This window comes from Prunus dulcis, chromosome 3 (genome assembly GCF_902201215.1).
Source record: "Prunus dulcis chromosome 3, ALMONDv2, whole genome shotgun sequence".
NCBI lineage: Eukaryota > Viridiplantae > Streptophyta > Magnoliopsida > Rosales > Rosaceae > Prunus > Prunus dulcis.
In genome coordinates this window covers 20,345,022-20,361,655 of record NC_047652.1, presented here as the reverse complement: position 1 = coordinate 20,361,655, position 16,634 = coordinate 20,345,022, and the positions used below count along the sequence as shown (strand labels likewise).

General features: G+C 37.3%; 2 protein-coding genes across 2 annotated transcripts; both read right to left on the bottom strand.

Annotated features, from left to right (window-relative positions):
- Positions 1 to 526: 526 nt before the first annotated feature.
- On the bottom strand, positions 527 to 2,758 carry LOC117621023 (cyclin-B1-2-like). Its single transcript, XM_034351282.1, has 4 exons — positions 2,546 to 2,758; positions 2,344 to 2,444; positions 1,400 to 1,497; positions 527 to 835 (listed from the first exon to the last, which is right to left on the bottom strand). The coding sequence occupies exons 1-4, from the start codon at positions 2,669 to 2,671 to the stop codon at positions 735 to 737; spliced, it is 426 nt and encodes a 141-aa protein (XP_034207173.1). The 5' UTR covers positions 2,672 to 2,758; the 3' UTR covers positions 527 to 734.
- Positions 2,759 to 11,566: 8,808 nt separating this feature from the next.
- On the bottom strand, positions 11,567 to 12,917 carry LOC117621958 (transcription factor DICHOTOMA-like). The gene is made up of 2 exons (XM_034352483.1): positions 11,666 to 12,917; positions 11,567 to 11,574 (listed from the first exon to the last, which is right to left on the bottom strand). Exons 1-2 carry the CDS (start codon positions 12,915 to 12,917, stop codon positions 11,567 to 11,569), a joined length of 1,260 nt encoding a protein of 419 aa, XP_034208374.1.
- Between the last annotated feature and the right edge of the window lie 3,717 nt (positions 12,918 to 16,634).

The following is a 16,634-nucleotide window of genomic DNA, read 5'->3' as shown; positions in this document are numbered from 1 at the left end:
ACAAGTTTGATTTCTCTCATCGTATATTGAAGTTTTTTTACAAAATAGTATCGCCGAACAGTTATACTAAATTTTTTTTATTTTTTTCAAAAGGGGTTATCGCCGAGCGGCTATACTCGATTTTAACACGTGGAGCTAATCGCAAGGAGGGTCATCTTTTTTATATATATAAATCGTATCGATGCGCGGCTATACTCGGCTTTTTCTGATTTTTTTATTTTTTTATTTTAAGTACAGCACCGCTGCTGTATTATTTTGACACCAGAGAGCTGATCGCAAGGGTCATCGTTTTTATATGGGGAGTATAGCCTTGGTTTCTTCTATTTTTCTTAAATCGTATAATCCCAAGGCGGGTCAACTTTTTATACTATATAGTATAGTGTTTTTTTTAAATAGCATAGCCGCGCGACTATACTTATTTTGACTATACTTATTTTGACTCGTGACCCTGATCGCAAAGAGGGTCATTTTTTTTATATATAAACGACTATACGCAGTTTTTTTGAATTTTTTCAAAATAAAATCGAAATATCAAATACGAGAATGTAATTAGATAATGATACCCAAGACTACTACAAAGTATCTGTAACACCACATATCCATGAACTAGATTTTGAACTCACAGGATGACTGCCAATCACATCTTAAAAACAACATTGACACGGAAGTATAAATCCATGAATAAAAATCACAAGGTTACTAATCCCTCTTCTTTCGGCAATGACGTACTAGGATCACATAAAACTTGGGGCGACTGGACCCTTTGACAGCCCGAGGCGAACTTCCATTGCATGATGTGTGTCTACAGGCCGGAGGGTTTCAGATTCACGAGGGTCTGCAATTGGCACAATGAAACATATAAAAACCAACACAACCAAAAGGTTAATGGGGCAAAACAGCGAAGCACCAAACTTCTCTTAGGCATTGTTCAAGAAAATGTGATTGGCTGAAGAAATTTGCAATAAACTGAAGTGCTCCCGTCCCATATTTTATTAAGAAGATTTCACCTTCTTATAATCTTGGTCCAAGATTCTTGGATTCTATATGCATACCCCTTCCCCTTCTTAGAATCTAGCTTTTATATGTATACCCTAAAATGAAAATTCAAAACGTATGTCTACCAACTGAACTCGGGGGAAATCAGACTAGGGCAGTATGAAATTAAAACCACATAATCCAGTTCTAGGGATAAAAAGATTCACTAGTTTAGGGCAGAAATTTGACACTTTTTACTCAAGAAAAATTTTCAATTTATTACTTACTGATCCCTAATTGTTAAGACTCCAACTGATGAAAACATTAGACGAATTTAAACAAACTTTTCAAAGAGATAACACTGAACAGTTAGATCTTACAAAACTAATACCATTAAGTTGGTTTATGAAGAGTGTTTTCTTACCATTCAGGTAATCCTCAAAGCCAAAATCATCTAACCTTCCAGTCATAGCCTCCAAACCCAGCATTGATGAAGGAATTGCTCCAGCAGGCCTCTGAAATCTGTAATTGTTCAAAGAAATACATACAAAACGAAGGCTCAAATGCAACTCTGAGTCAATACATTTATTGAAGTAGAAGTAAATAAACACTCAATGTTTGATGGTGCATTACTGCATGTAACACAAACAAAGATTTGATTGATGCTATAGCCTGCAGAAATGTTTGCAGTATATGGACTTCAGAACAAACTCAAACTTCAAATCAAACGATTCTATAAGATCTTTGATTCATACTCAGTATGGATACACAATAAAACTAAGTAATCACAATGAATATATAAAAACACCCCAAACTTAAAACGAGTAGGTGATTTCCTTATCTATATGGTATAGCTTGAATGCTATCGAGCATGGCAACGACATCATTCATCCAGTTCAAAACCCATACTAATAGAATTAAATTTTCAGCTGATTAGTGAGATATAAAGATGCAGACAGGGCACTACCTAAGAGCACAATCTGTATAGCGAAAGTTACACCTACAAAGACAACCGATAACCAATTTCTAAAGCAAAACTTTCCTACTCAACAACCAATAATCACACAAACTGTATAAAGAGAGAGTAACACCTACAAAAACAAAAACACTAACAAACTTCTAATGAAAAAATTTCTTACTCAAGGACCCTTATACATAATCAACAACCAATAATCACACAAAGGGACCCCAAAAAAACTATTAATTCAACTAGGTTTTAGCATAACTGGGCGTTAGAAACCATGGTATTATATATTTATAAAAAAACCCAACTTGCCAACATAGCACACACATTTTCTTCTACTGTAAATCATAACAATTTAGAGTAACCCATTACAACAATTCATAACAGCAGTCAGAATTTCATACCGAGAAAGGATTTGCCTTTCGAGATCCATCTTCAGTGGAAACGCACTTCCATAAGTGTATCCCAAGACTTTCCTATTAATCTGCTCCTGCTTCATCTTTGCCTAAACCCAACAAATAATTAAACACAAATCTCCAAAATTGACCACATATCTTCAATACTAAACAAGCTGCAACAAAACCCCAAGAAAGAGAGAGGAAATACCGATTCGTAAGCAGATTCGAGAGGGTGAGAGCCAACGAGGTCGCTCTTGACGCCTTGAAGTCCAAATCGAAGCGCATCGTTTTGGACTCCTCCGATTTGGTGCTCTATTGTCTTCGGTGCCTCCATTTTTCCTTTCTCTTCTCCTCCTCCTTGTTCTTCTTTCTCAGCAAGCAATGTGTATTGTATTGTATAGAGTCTACAGACTTTCGCTACAAATTATAAATAGGAGAAAGAGAGTCTTTTACCCTTTTTCTTTCGCTCTTAGCTTTAATTCTTTTTTCTTTGTTAATTATTTTTGTTGGGCCAATTGGGTTTTAGCAACGAGCCTATTTGGGCTCGAACAGGGCCCATTCTAATTCAGTTGGACTTAAAACATGTTCGTGTTTGCTTGTTTGGGCTAGGTTTTCGTACTAGTCCCTGTTTTTATGAAGCCCCTTGTGTAATTACCATAATCAGTAAAATATGGGATTGGTCGTAATTTTTGAAACTCTTCTAAAAATCATAGGGTAAAAAATTCGGCTTGTATTTTATTTTTTACTTTTTATATTTGTATAAGTGTATTACTACAAAATATTTTAAAAAAAATATGTATTATTCTTGAAAAATACTAAGCGCAATGCGCGAATATTATCAATTACGACCAATGATTGTAGACCAACTAGCACCAATTAAATCGTTACCCTAGAACAGTGGCGGATCCAGGAAGTTTTAGAAGGAAGGACAATAACATTTTGATAGGACGGAATTAAAAAAAATTAAAGAACATATTAAAATGATTATTATAATGAAATATATATTACAATAGCTATAATCAAGTAATTGAAACAAAATAATCAATCTTAAAACTATTTTTATCTAGGCTGAGTTGCTAAAGAAATAAGAATAAGCTAGGGGAGGTTTGTAGAATTATACATACATATATGCTGTAGTGATAACGATTTAGTTTTAATAGATTGGTCAAGACTCAACATTTCACTTTTGTCAGAGTTTGGGATGGAAAAGGAGTAAGGTTTTGTCACTTTTGTCAGATTTGTTAGATTTGGTTTTAACTAGTTGGGCTGTAAGTAAGGTTTTTATTCATTTATGGTTTCTTTATTAATTTTGTCAGAGTTTGGGAAGGAAAAGGAGTTTTATTTCACCAAAACGGTAGAGTTTGACTTTTAATAAACTTCAGTGAAACGTGCATTTCATTAAGCAAAAACTAAAGGACGACGTCGTTTGTGAAAAAGAAAATTAGGGTATACAGTTATCTTCTTCCCTTCCTGAACCATCGCCTCAGCCTCCATTAGAGACACCTCTGCAACACATCGTGCACCTCGCATCGCCTTGAACCATGCTATTATGTGTAACTTGCCAAACAATTGGCTTCTTAAGGCGATTTCTAGACCCCTTACATAACGCTTTAAAACCTTGGGCGCTAGCACAGAGGGGCAAATCTAGCACCTCCATGGCTTTTTTCCAACGAGGGGAGGTGCAGGTGGACCTCCTTGTGCCTCTGTAGGTCTGTCACTGCCCCAGAAGGAACTTATATAATAAGGGAATATTTTTGCTCACTATTTTAACACAAGGTCACCCTTTTCAACACTTGACACGTATCTATAAGCATAATTATAGTTACATAAATCAAAATAAAAAGTCCACTATGATCAAGTACATATGGACACGTGTCAAGTATTAAGAATGGTGGTGAGCATGCGCCTTGGGTTAAAGTTGTGAGTAAAAATATTTCCTATATAATGAGGAAGGCTTGGGGGAAACTTCATGCCTAGATTGAACAAAATGGGGGATGCACATTGTAATAACCCAAACCAAAATATCTAAAAAGAAAGAAAATATCTAAAAAGTAAGGAAAATATCTTCTAGCAAAAAGATTATTTTGCCCTCGCATTATTTAATAGGGGAAAAATTGACTTTTTGATCGAGAAAGAATTTGGGAATGCCGCTTGCGACATTGCGTAGAGCACGGCGAAATGAGTTCGTAGACACGGAGTAGACCCGAATCGGGGCTGTAACGAAGGAGATATGGTCTAAAAACCGCGAAGGGCAAAACGATAATTTGGCCAAAAAGTCAGATTTTTATCCCCCTCTCTCTCCTCTCCCCCGTCACTTTTCTCTCTCTTCCTCTCTCTCCTTCCGCGCGAACTGAGCCGTGCGCCCGTTCGACTTCCAGGCGACGGCCCGGCCACCTGCAAGGCCGAGCCGATTTTCGCCGTGGGTACCATCGGGTTCGCCTCCGTGTCGCCGTTAAGACCTGACCGACCTTAACCCCGNGGGCCGCCCTGAGCTGGCCGGAAAACCATGTTTTCCGACGGAGGTTCGTCCTAAGCCACCCGAACTTCCAGCTCAAAATTCTCCTTCATTTCTCCACCAAATCGATCGAGTAAGGTATGGTTTCTCAGCTATTTTTCGTGTTCTAGCTGATGGATATATGGGTTTCGATCGATTTTAGCTCTAAGGGGTTCGATTTTCGACTTGAAGTTTGGCCAAAACTTCGGCCGCTCGAAACTACTGTTTCGGGTCACTTTTTGGGGTATGTCCAAGAACAAAAGTGACTCCAAATGGGGTGTTTTACCTAGTGTATGAGTTTGGAGTCTTGGTTCTGAGATTTTTCGGCCACCCGAAATCGCTTAGGACACCCAAATCTGACCGCGCGTGCTGGGATGCGTGGGCGAGGGTAGTGATGTAATTCTGTGCAGTTTTGTGACCCTCGTGTCGTCACGAGCGTGTGGGATTTTGCGGATCTCGATTCGGAGTCCGTTTGAGTCCCGAACGGATTTTCCATATCGCGCGATCCGTGGGTGCAGTGTCGTTAAATAATCGGTTCGCGCTGAATTTCGGATATGTCGGTCTACACGATGTCAGGATCGTGTAGGATTCGACGGATTGCGAATCGGAGCCCCGGATACTCCGGAATCGCGAACCCTGGGGCTAGGGTTTGGATTTTAAGCGATAACGCAATTTTAGCTAATCCGACCGTCCATTTCAGACCAAATTCGCAGAACACGGTTCCCTCTCTGTAAGGAACCTTCAGGGAAGCCCAGATTGGCCATCAGAGATCGTGGACCCACATGGTCTCGGGTTGGCCGATCGGGCAGTGTATCGCATAGCTGAGCGTCGGACCTTTTAAACCTGATCCAAGTGTCTGAAAAAGCTAATGTGGGCTCAGGAGTAACTTGGATTTGAACGCACGTATTTCTAGGAGCCGGGGGCAGGGTGTTTAATTTAATTCTTTTATTCAGTGGTTTATTGATTTATTATTCGTGGATAATCAGGCATCAGAGGTCCAGCCGACCAGCAGAAGGAACCTTCAAAGGGTCAAATTAGCTCGGACCATCTGTGAGTGGACTTTCTTTCATGAATTATTTTATATAAATAAGTATATAGAGGATTCCTATAAACAAGATTTCATAAGTGATTTTATATTGATTTTATATAAATGAGTTTTTATAAATGAGTTTATTTGAATAAATTTCCTTATTTGATCTTGAGTAAGTTTTATTATGGTTCCGAACACGAGTATTACAGTAATAGTTCTATAAGTCTGTGCTGCTTATTTACCAGTTATAGAAACAGAGTTTGAGTTTCGAATCAGTTGAGACCACAGCCCGACTTGAGCTTTACAGTTATTATTCAGATATTTTTTTTAAAAGGGAATTTATTTTAAAACCACCTCGTACCCATTTTCTTTGGTGATTTCCCAGAGTTGGACCGATGTCTACGGACATCCAGTCCGATTTCAGTTTATGTCAGTGCACTTGACTTTGCCTCACGAGTTACGGGGATGCTCGGACCGTGAGTGCCAGGATTTGCGGCTCGCCAGACTTGGTGTCCCGAGACCTGCCAGGATTGCAGCTCGGCTGACTCTGTGTCCCCGAGACCTACCAGGATTGCGGATCAGGATGACTACGGTCCCCTGCATCCTGCCAGAGCGACTCGAGCTGACTTGGTGTCATCGAGAAATCTGCCGGCGGGACAGGCTAATCATAGTCCCCTGATTTCGCCAGTTTGCAGCTCGGGTAGACTGCGTGGCGCCCGAGACCTGCCAGGGAATTGACGGATATGACAGGGGTACAAATAGGTGGTATTTCCAAAGGATTTTGAGTTTTCTTTTATTCAAGGATGACTTTCAGTTATTTTATATCGGTTTCTTAGTATTTGCACATTTATATCTTTATATATTTGTTCGGTTATACCAGTTCTTTGATTTCTCCATGCAGTGATATCTTTGATCAATTATGTAAGTTTATTCATCAGCATACTGATTCATGCTTATAGAATTTCTTATATTGAAATATAGTTAAATTATCGATATATATATATATATATATCCTTAGTTATTTCAAAACGGGGGTATTATATTCTGACTTGTTTTTAAGAATTTTATTTTGTCCACTCACAGTTTAAAACTTGTTTTTCGCCCCCAGGCCGTAGAAGTACGCGGGATCCACCACCGGGCCATTCATAGCTTCCGCGCCATCAAGTAAGGTAGAGTTTAGTAGAAAATCCCTGAAACCCTGAAACTTAGAAAATGCTCTAATATCTCGTTGAAACTGAAAAACAGGAGTTGTGATTTGTTATTTGAATTATTCTGGCAGTTGGCGTGAAATTATTGATTGTTTAACATGTGGAAAATTTTGGGATTGATCAAAAAACATGGGAGACTCTACCGAATTTTCGGCAGAAGTCGAAAAGAAATTTAAAAAGAATTTGAGATAAAAAGGGTACAAAGGTCATTTGTGCCCGACATCAGCCAGGTGTCGGACACGCACAGGACTTGGCCCGAATTCCAAAGTGAAAATTGGGTCGGGTCCTGTCACACATATGAAAATTTATCGAATAAAGGGGTTTTTTTATATGTAAGCCTATAAAATATAGAAGAACTCTACAATATCCAAATCTTAGAAGGAAAAAAAAAAAAACCATTTAACTTTTCAAATGGGTTAAATATACCATACAATCCTTGAAAAACCTAAAAATTACAACAATCCCATCAGTGGTTTTTTTCTTTCTAAAAATCATAATGCAAGGATAATGATGGTATTTCACACATCATTCAAATTATATAAAAAAATTATTACAACTAGCCTTTTTTGGGGTTTTTTTTTCTTCAATTTATAAGTTTTAGGGTTTATATATAAATTCAATGCAAGAAATGAGATTTAGTATAAATTTCTCATAAGAAGCAAAATAAGGAAGTTTTTATGGTGACTTCGATAAAGCCATCATGCATTCATTTATTGAATTCATATAAATGAGGAGTGTATGATGACTTTTTTGACGTTGATGACTTTTTTGACGTTCCAACAATAGTTGTCTACAATAATACAACGAAGGCAAGATTCTAGTATTATTTTTTCATACAAGCGTTATTATGGGCAGGGAAGAACCCACAGTGAGGTCAATGGGGTCAAACGACCCTATGGACCCCATGGAAATAAGCATGAAGGTCCTCCTAAGCTAACTGTGCGACCTCATGAAATGCCCTCCACTTGTTTGATATTTGGCCTGAAGAAAGGGTTTTTGCGCAAGGAAGAAGAAGAAGCACAGCACGCTTCTTTTTTTTTTTTTTTTTTTTTAAACAAATTGGTCGTTTTGGCCCACACTTTTTTTTTTTTAACACGTTGGCTGAACACGGCATTGTTTTGGCCCAACGCTTATTTTTTTTAAACGAGCTGGCCAAAAAGACGTCGTTTTGGTCCAACGAATTTTTTTTAAAAAAAAGACCTAGCCAAAACGAAGGTCTTTTAAAGATAAAAATAAAACAGTTTCCAAAACCCCCTCCAACCCGATCCCAGCCTCTCCAAAACCCCCATTCTTTTCTCCCTCAACTCTAAATCCCCAATCTCCACCCACCCCCCCAAACCTTTAACCCCCATCTCCTCCATTTCTTTCGCCACCAATAGTGCCACCGTCACCAAAAAAAAAAAATTGAACTTTTACACTATGACTCTTTGAGGTAAGATTTCTGGGTCCGTCACTGATTATAGGAGGGGATTTTCTCATACACACCGTCGTCAACGTATCATAAGAATTCGAATCTGAGATCGCTAACATGTAAATCAAAGCTCTTTTTTCACTGAGTTAGATCTCATTGACAATACGGAGGCAAGATTTGAAAATGATAAGGGGTTATCATGATGGACGAAAAAAAATCCCAGCCATCAATAATTATTGAGGCATGATCAAACTGAAAGCTTCTGGGTGGTGGGTGTCTTTCCCATATCTTATTATTGATGCATGCATAAAGAAAATTACTCAGGACTGACCTATGCCAATCTCTATCTATATACAGAATAGGTATAGAGGTACTAGGGCACCATACCTGAATGTTGTAGTAAATAATTTTATTTCTTGTTTTAGGCATTGGGGGAATTAAAAAGAAGTAGATTCTGTTGGGTATTATATTGGATATGGGGTATGTCCTCCCTGACAAAGTCGGCAATTATATTAATATTAATACACAAATCAGTCACTGTTCATCCATTTCGTACACCATATTTTATATAATTAGGTACAAATAGTCCGTCACTATCTGGAGATCTCAGTCTCCAGTATTATATACGTATAGAAAATTACCAGTACAGTATCTATATTATACGTCATGCCATGGCCAATATAAGCCACACCTTCAGTCAGTCTGTAAGTAGAAAGTAAGACCCTCTTTATTCTCACAGCGCACACAAATATCTCACTGCACAAATTTAATGAACAAATATAGAAGAAAGAGAGAAAGAGAAGAAGTTAACATCACCGCCGTCACTTCCACTGTTACAGGTAGCTCTTCAACTTCACCGTGGGTATGTATGTTTGCACTCTCTCTCTCTCTCCAAAGGCTGTTTATGCAACATGAGGTTCCTTTTTTTAATTTATTCATCTGTTTCTTTCTTCCTTTTTCTATAAGGTGCATGCTGTTGTCAGCTTCAGTTTCATAACTTGAATCATTTTATACACTTTCCGAGCCTGGAAAGTCTCCAAATCTAGATCTCTCTGTTATTGTTTTAATTGATGATCCAGTTCTTGCATGTTGTTGGGGTTTTTTTTTTTTTTTTTTTTTCCCTGTTAATTACAATGATAAAATATTTGAACTTTATCTTCTGTTGTCTCGACCCAACAGCTCATTTACCACTTGAGAGGTAATAATCATGACCATGCAAGTCTTCTTCAATCTGCAGGTGACGTAATTTCACTCCAATTTGTACATTTCCTATGTCTGTTAAAGTTTCAAAGTCTGATGTGGCTTTGAAATCAGAATTGACTGTTCTAACTTTTATTGTTCTGGAAGTGTCCTTCATTTTTTTTTTCTTCATATCTTCTCTTTGAAACAAAATTCCAAGTGCTTCGTCAATCCATTTTCTTTCAAATGACTTACAAAAATTTGCTCGAGACCGACCCTCTTTACTTGCTCTCCCTCTCTCTCTGTAGACTCTAAAAAAATTAAATAAGGACATACTTCTTAAAAATTCTTGGGGTAGGTAGAACAAAAGTTGAGTAAATTGGGGAGGGAAGCCAGGGGGAAAGCTAGGGTAGGGCAGTTGCATTAAAAGATTTCAATTATCTCTGTCTACCGGACCACTGATTTGCCTTAGCAATAGAAATCAAAGTCGATGACTAGCTAGTACGTACGTACAAATTAACTATATATATGTATGTAGATCAATATAAAAATCCAATTTTAATATAAAGAAATAAATCTTATGGGATGCGATACTGCTAGTAGAATTTATCTGTACTTTTGTGTGTGTGTGTGTGTGTTGTTCAATGCATGAGAAGCATATTAGAAAACAGAAGCCCTTTGGACTAAAATAATATTTCATTCACTCTATGCAGACATAAATGGAAATAAAACACATGTTAATACTCTTCTTGTTACAAATCTCAACTTCTGAGTGTCAGTGAAACTCATACGGTTTACCATTATATTTGATGACTCTTTTTGTTCACACATTAGCATAAGCTTATATTTAGTCATATTTCCAGGCTTATCCCACTTAGTTTTATCTCCTCCCCATGGTATGACATATCAGTCTAAGGCATCTTGATCAACATATGAAACGATCGATGGAAGTCATATGATTGATCACATTTATGGGGAGATTCTCCAATAAGTATTTAAGTCAAGGATTGATTACATACTTTTAATCTATCAACACATTTAACTGCAATTCAACGGCCAAAATTAGAAGTATGTAATCAATCATTAACAAAAAATACTTACTGCAGAATCTCGCCACATTTATGATAAATCCAGAAGGTACGCACATACGTACCAATAAACTCATCCTCTGATGGAGATCTAGACTTCCTAATAAACTCCTCACAGCGTCACAATGTTATATGAGACAACCTTTCACTTACCTAGAACTTGGAATACTGTAACATAACGAAGCTTGGAAGAAGGAAATTGAATCAGCAACCTTTCCAAATTTAAACAACTGATAAGACATTAGTCCTTTCCTGATCCAAAAATGAAATTTGAAGGAACTTGAATTTCTCAGCTTCTTAATTGATTAAGAAAGCCTTTGATCAATGGATGTGTGTGTGTGGACAGAAAGACAGACCTACTATTGAGTTCTGAGTGTTTTGTATATAGCATATATATACATATCCCTGCTTAAATTGTGTCCTATATATGTATATTTATGTTGTATCTGGCTAAGTTAGCCAAGCCAATGAATTTAACAGAAAAATATGTTACCATTAGAAGTGAAAAATGCTGATCATCATTTGTGGTTTTGATAAGTGAATGCATAATTGAAGTGGTATATATAACTTTGATCCAGTAGTACTACTACTCATGCATTGTTAAGGAAAACCATCTTCAATTCGATCATTCTTGTAACTCCTGGCCAACTGTAAAACACAGTGGATCAGGTGGCTCAATATAGATCTATAGATAATGAGCATACAAAGAAATACATGAACAGAAATATAGCTTACACTCCAATGTTAAGAATCTGGACGATAAATCGAGGTAATCGATGATAAATTCGCAACAAATTGCCCCCCAAGTTTTGCCAAGATTTAATTTCCTACAGATTTGAGATCATGATTATTAAATCTAAAATCAGGAACAAAAAGAGTAAAAGGGTTTATATTTTTGGACAATATAAAGATATATACCGGTAGAAAGATTGATGCTGGTAATGGCACAATGAATGTTAGGGCATGGGAAGGCGCCATTGGTGTCCCAATTTTGAAATGCATTGGGAAATTGGATGTGGCTGTTGGAACTCTGATCTGTATTTTCTGCTGACACCACATTGAGATACTTTTGCTGATTATAATTGGAATAAACTGATGAATACTGCTTCAACTTGTTTCTTTTGATGACATGAACAGATGGATCGTCCTCATGATGATGAGCTAATTGATTAGCTAGGAGGGAGCCCAGTTCTTGATTCTCAGGATGATCTCCAATATTGGCCTTTCCTGAAGATGATGACATTGTTTTACAATTATTGTTAGATTGATGGTGATCAAGCTCATTGAATAACTTCAATTGGTTCAACATCTGAGGCCTGCTCCCAGTAGTGCACATTAATTTCTCTCTTGTCCTTTCCCTTGCCCTTGCTCTTGCCTTTGCCCTCGAGTCTTTCGTGCCATAAACATTAGCAGATTCAGATTCAGATTCTTTCATCTTTTTCTTCATCATCAACATCACCTCTTTTTCTCTGCTTGCTACGTTTTCCACCTCGTTTGTGCCTGAATCGGCGTCATCGTCATCACACTCTGAACTCGAAGTCAAACTCTTGGAACGCCCAGTACTAGTACTGCAGGTCAAGTGTTTGTTCCGAGTCCCAAGCTGTTTGATGGCCCTTCTTGACTTGGTGAGAAGCCATTCTAGGGTTTTACTTGCCTTGTCAAACCCTAGCAGGTCTTGGAGGTCAAAGAATTGACGGGCAACATTGATGGACAGTCTAACCCTCCGGTCCCTCAAGCCCTGAGCAGTGAAGATCTTGCTGTGCCGATCTTTCTTCATCGGCGGCGCTACTATATCTTCTCTAGAAGAATGAAGGAAATGAGGAAAAATATTATCATTGTTAATGGCACCATAGTAATTATGGTAGGGATGATGATCATCAGCGTTTATGCTAGGAGGTACAGTGTTTGATGAAACTCCCAAATGGGTCAAGCTTTGAGGAAGAGGAGGTGCCATTAAGGCATTGTTATGAAGTGGAAATTGACCAGATATGGGGTACCCTTGAATATTGTGGTGAAGGAAAATGTCTCCACTACAAGCCTCTTGGTTCACACAAGGAAAAGAAGGTGGAGGAGGAGGAGGAGGGTGGTAATTTGAAGAAGACAAGGGAAAGTAAGGTTGAAAAGGACTTACAGAAGTACTATTAATATTGCTGCTGCAAGATGAAAACATGATTTTTGGTTTGAAAATCAATTGACAGCTCCTTCTTGTACAATATATATCTTTGTTAAGAGAGATTCTTCATACCCATTTATATCTTGCTCATAACTTTACCTTTTCAGACAGAGCCACTGATCTCTCTCTCCCTCTCTCTCTCTCTCTGCAACTTCATATATATGCATCCCTGCGTGCTCGGAAAAAGAAGGGGATGAAATATTATGAGTGAGTGAGACCGAGAGATGATGATGAATTGATAAAAGCCCAAAAGCAATAATACAAGTGTGTTGGAGACAGGTGATGGATGAGTTTTTGATTCTTTTCTCTTTGTTTTTTTCCAGTCAACTATTTCTTGGGTAGAATGGTTATCCCCAGGGCAAAGTCTTGAAGTGTGCAGAGAGATATTAAGAGGGGGGGGCTAATGGATAACTGGACATGGAAAGCGCACGATGTGTGGGTTTGTACCACTGAGTTTGGGATACACACCATAACAAAACGGGGGACTGATGGGCAATTTGACAACCCCTTCAACTTTTAGACCCGTTATAACTTATAATTAATTCATCTTCGGAAAAAAACAAAGAGAATACAAAATAATTAACTAGGGTGATCTAGGGCCAACTAGGGCTAGGCTAGGCATCATCACCTGCTCCTATGGAATTTGAAAAGTGATCAGGTAATTAACAGTAGCTGGGTAAGCTACGCTACTTTTTCCTTTTCTTTTTTGGGTAAGCTGCTGGTGGTTACACTTACATGCACCTCCTGGCTCCTCCACCATGTACGTGCGTCTAATTCGAATTGTAGGGGGCCCTATTTCGTTATGATCAATTATCAACAAAAAAGTTTAGGCGTATGCAAGGGATCAAATCCTTTTTGGCTTCGAAAGGAAAAAAATGAGTCTTTAGGTTTTCCAAACGCCGTGAGTTGAATTGTTTGTGGTGGCTGTAAGCTGTGCATGTGCAAATTGAAAATGTATGGATATATGCTAGCTTTTCTGCACATGCTTTTGTCTTTGACCGGCTTTAGTGAAATTAGATATTTGTATTGCTTTCATATAAGAAAGTCTAGAAGAGTGATTATAGGGAGGAGGCGAGGATCAATGGAAAACAATAGTTCGTGTCCTGTCGAGTGTTCCTTTGTGTTGTATTAGTACAACATATATAGCAAATTGTTATGAATTTAGGCAAGTACTAGCGTGAATCCATACTAATTCTAAATCCGTAACACTAATTTTTAGTGTAATGATATTTTTCTTTTCAAAGTTGCAAAAGTCCCACTTCAAATCATCCCTCCTTACTTGAAGTGAGATAATTTTTTTTTTTTTTTAGGCCTACTTTGTTATTGGTATAACATTTTGCTCTCTCTCTCTCTCTCTCTACTGTACACCCTGCACCCAGGCGCCACAGCCGTTCACAGCCATTCACAGCTAGCTGTAGGAAGACGATAGGGGCATGACGACTAGGCATGCTGGCCAAAAGACATGAAAACCTTTATTTGAGCCCTCAAGGGTTTTGGTTTTTTAATGTTGTTTCAAGGACAATGTGATTAGATATATTCGTACCAAGAAGATAAGGTTATGTGCTCACGATGGGTGCGAATGGTTGAGAGGTAGCTAGTGTGCCATGTACAAATCCATTAATAAAAGGCTAGCTTGCTTTCAATTTAATGCATTGGCTTTCGCCTGCAAGAGTACCTAGTTCCTGTCAAATAATAATGTGGTGGTCATTTCCTTTTCAATTCCACTACAAATGTTCATATAGACAATGGTCCATGCTCCTCTTTGTTGCATGTCCCTTTCTGATATAATTAGGAATTAGACACCAAGGTATTTGTAATTATTATTAAACTCTAACAAAGGCCAATTTATTAGTTGGTATATATCTGCCATACCCACACGGATGTTTGCTGCTTAATTGCACTCCACATGCTCAACTTCCCTTTCAAGACAGGGAGAACTGTCCAAACCCCACTTAGGCAACTTATTCCCTTTCCATCCAAACTCATTGAGCACCAATTATATATACATGGGTTTCCGTATTGTGTACGACTTTTATTCATAAGTTTTTTTGTTTGTTAGTTTGATACATATTGTATATCAAAATTCTATATGTTTATCGAAAAATCCTAGCCGACTAAGAGAGAAAGCACTTCAGGTCCGGGGGTTTCTCTGACTTCTAGTTAATTTATTACGATATGGTTTTTCTTTAGCAGATCTATGCTCTTTGAGATGTTGTTGCTTAGTCATGATTGTTGATTGGCACGTTGGAGCAATTAGGTGGCGCTCTCTATTTCATGTCCCGGATGAAGATTATCGAAGTTGTTTTAGAATCTTGGTCTTTTTTGGTCAATAAAATCCAAAAACTTGGTTGAGTTTGCTGGTTGTTCTTAGTCTCTTTATGAGAGTCATGTCGGTTAGCGATCAGTTTTTTCCTTGATATCATTGGACTAAATTTGGGGAAACTATATCGGTATAAGGGGGTTATAGAAAAGTTATTTTCGAGAGTGATTCTCTCCATACTATTTCAGCTTTTCGGCTATACAAGTCACAGGGAAGTTTTTACCCATATCTGTCATATTGCTATTGGGATAGCTTCTTTTACAATATGTGTCTTTTGTACTCTTTTTCCTTATTGATCTACTAAAATGCTATCACCTTTTTATATTAAAAAAAAAAATCTATATGTTTACCTAGAATGAGAACTATTCTTGTTTAATATGAATGTCTAATGATAATTGTACTCTAAGAATCAATATTATAATCTACACGCAATTAGAAGAGAAGCCTCTACATATATAGATATCCATAATGAATTAATCAACATTACATATCAATAGAGTGTTAGTTAGATTGGCTCATGCTTTTGGTGTGCTCCCAAGTAGTTCTGGATTCAAGTTCCCATAATACCAATGGCGGATTCAGGAATTTTTATAGAGGTAGACTAAATAATTTTTTTTTTAAAGAGGAGATATATTATAAGTCTTTTTTTCTCTTGAAACAAAAATATAAATAAAATTTTATAAATCAAACAAAGTCACATTACAAGCAAATATAACACAAAGAAGTACAAAATATAAATAAATATAAAATCAAACACATTGTCCAACCTCAAAAAAATTTAAAGAGTTTGCCCTTCGAATCTCATCACGTTGATTGATTGAGTGTTCACAAATTGGAATGCGTTTCCCAGGATCCTGTTCTAAAGAAGCAATATCAAACTCTTTAGGTTCAACTACTTGAGATCCGAGTTCAAAAAGTTCTTCAAGAATTGAAATATCAACATTAGATGCAAAATATGTATCCTTGTTATCGTTACCACTATTTTTTAGAATGAATAAATAGTTTTTCCTCTCTTTTGCCGGTCTATTATCATCATGTGACATGATATCCTAACAAGAAATACTCGACACAAAAAATCATATATGCTAATTAATAATTCAAGTTGCAAAAATAAAACATATATCAATAATCTCCAAATAATTTCACCCAAATCCTAAATCATAAAAACTTAACAACAACAATTAAAATTGAAAATTGAAAAAAAAAATATATATATAATAAAAATAAAAAAAGAGAAAAACTTACCAAGATTGAAGAACCCACCAAAGATAGGTTGGTACAATTTTTTAGAGGAGGAAAGCTATTTCCTCTAGGGCTCTCAAGGTTCAAATATGGCATTTTGGGTGGCTAGAAGAAATCTTTTGATGTTGCTCTCTGTGGGTATAGCCCAATAT

Bases quoted from the DNA above. Each gene is read 5' to 3' on its own strand.
- LOC117621023 (XM_034351282.1), bottom strand. From the start codon at position 2,671: ATGGAGGCACCGAAGACAATAGAGCACCAAATCGGAGGAGTCCAAAAC. The intron at 2,445-2,545 runs GTATTTCCTCTC...TGTTGGGTTTAG, and splicing joins TCGAATCTGCTTACGAATCG to GCAAAGATGAAGCAGGAGCA. The intron at 1,498-2,343 runs GTATGAAATTCT...GAACAATTACAG, and splicing joins GAAAGGCAAATCCTTTCTCG to ATTTCAGAGGCCTGCTGGAG.
- LOC117621958 (XM_034352483.1), bottom strand. From the start codon at position 12,917: ATGTTTTCATCTTGCAGCAGCAATATTAATAGTACTTCTGTAAGTCCT.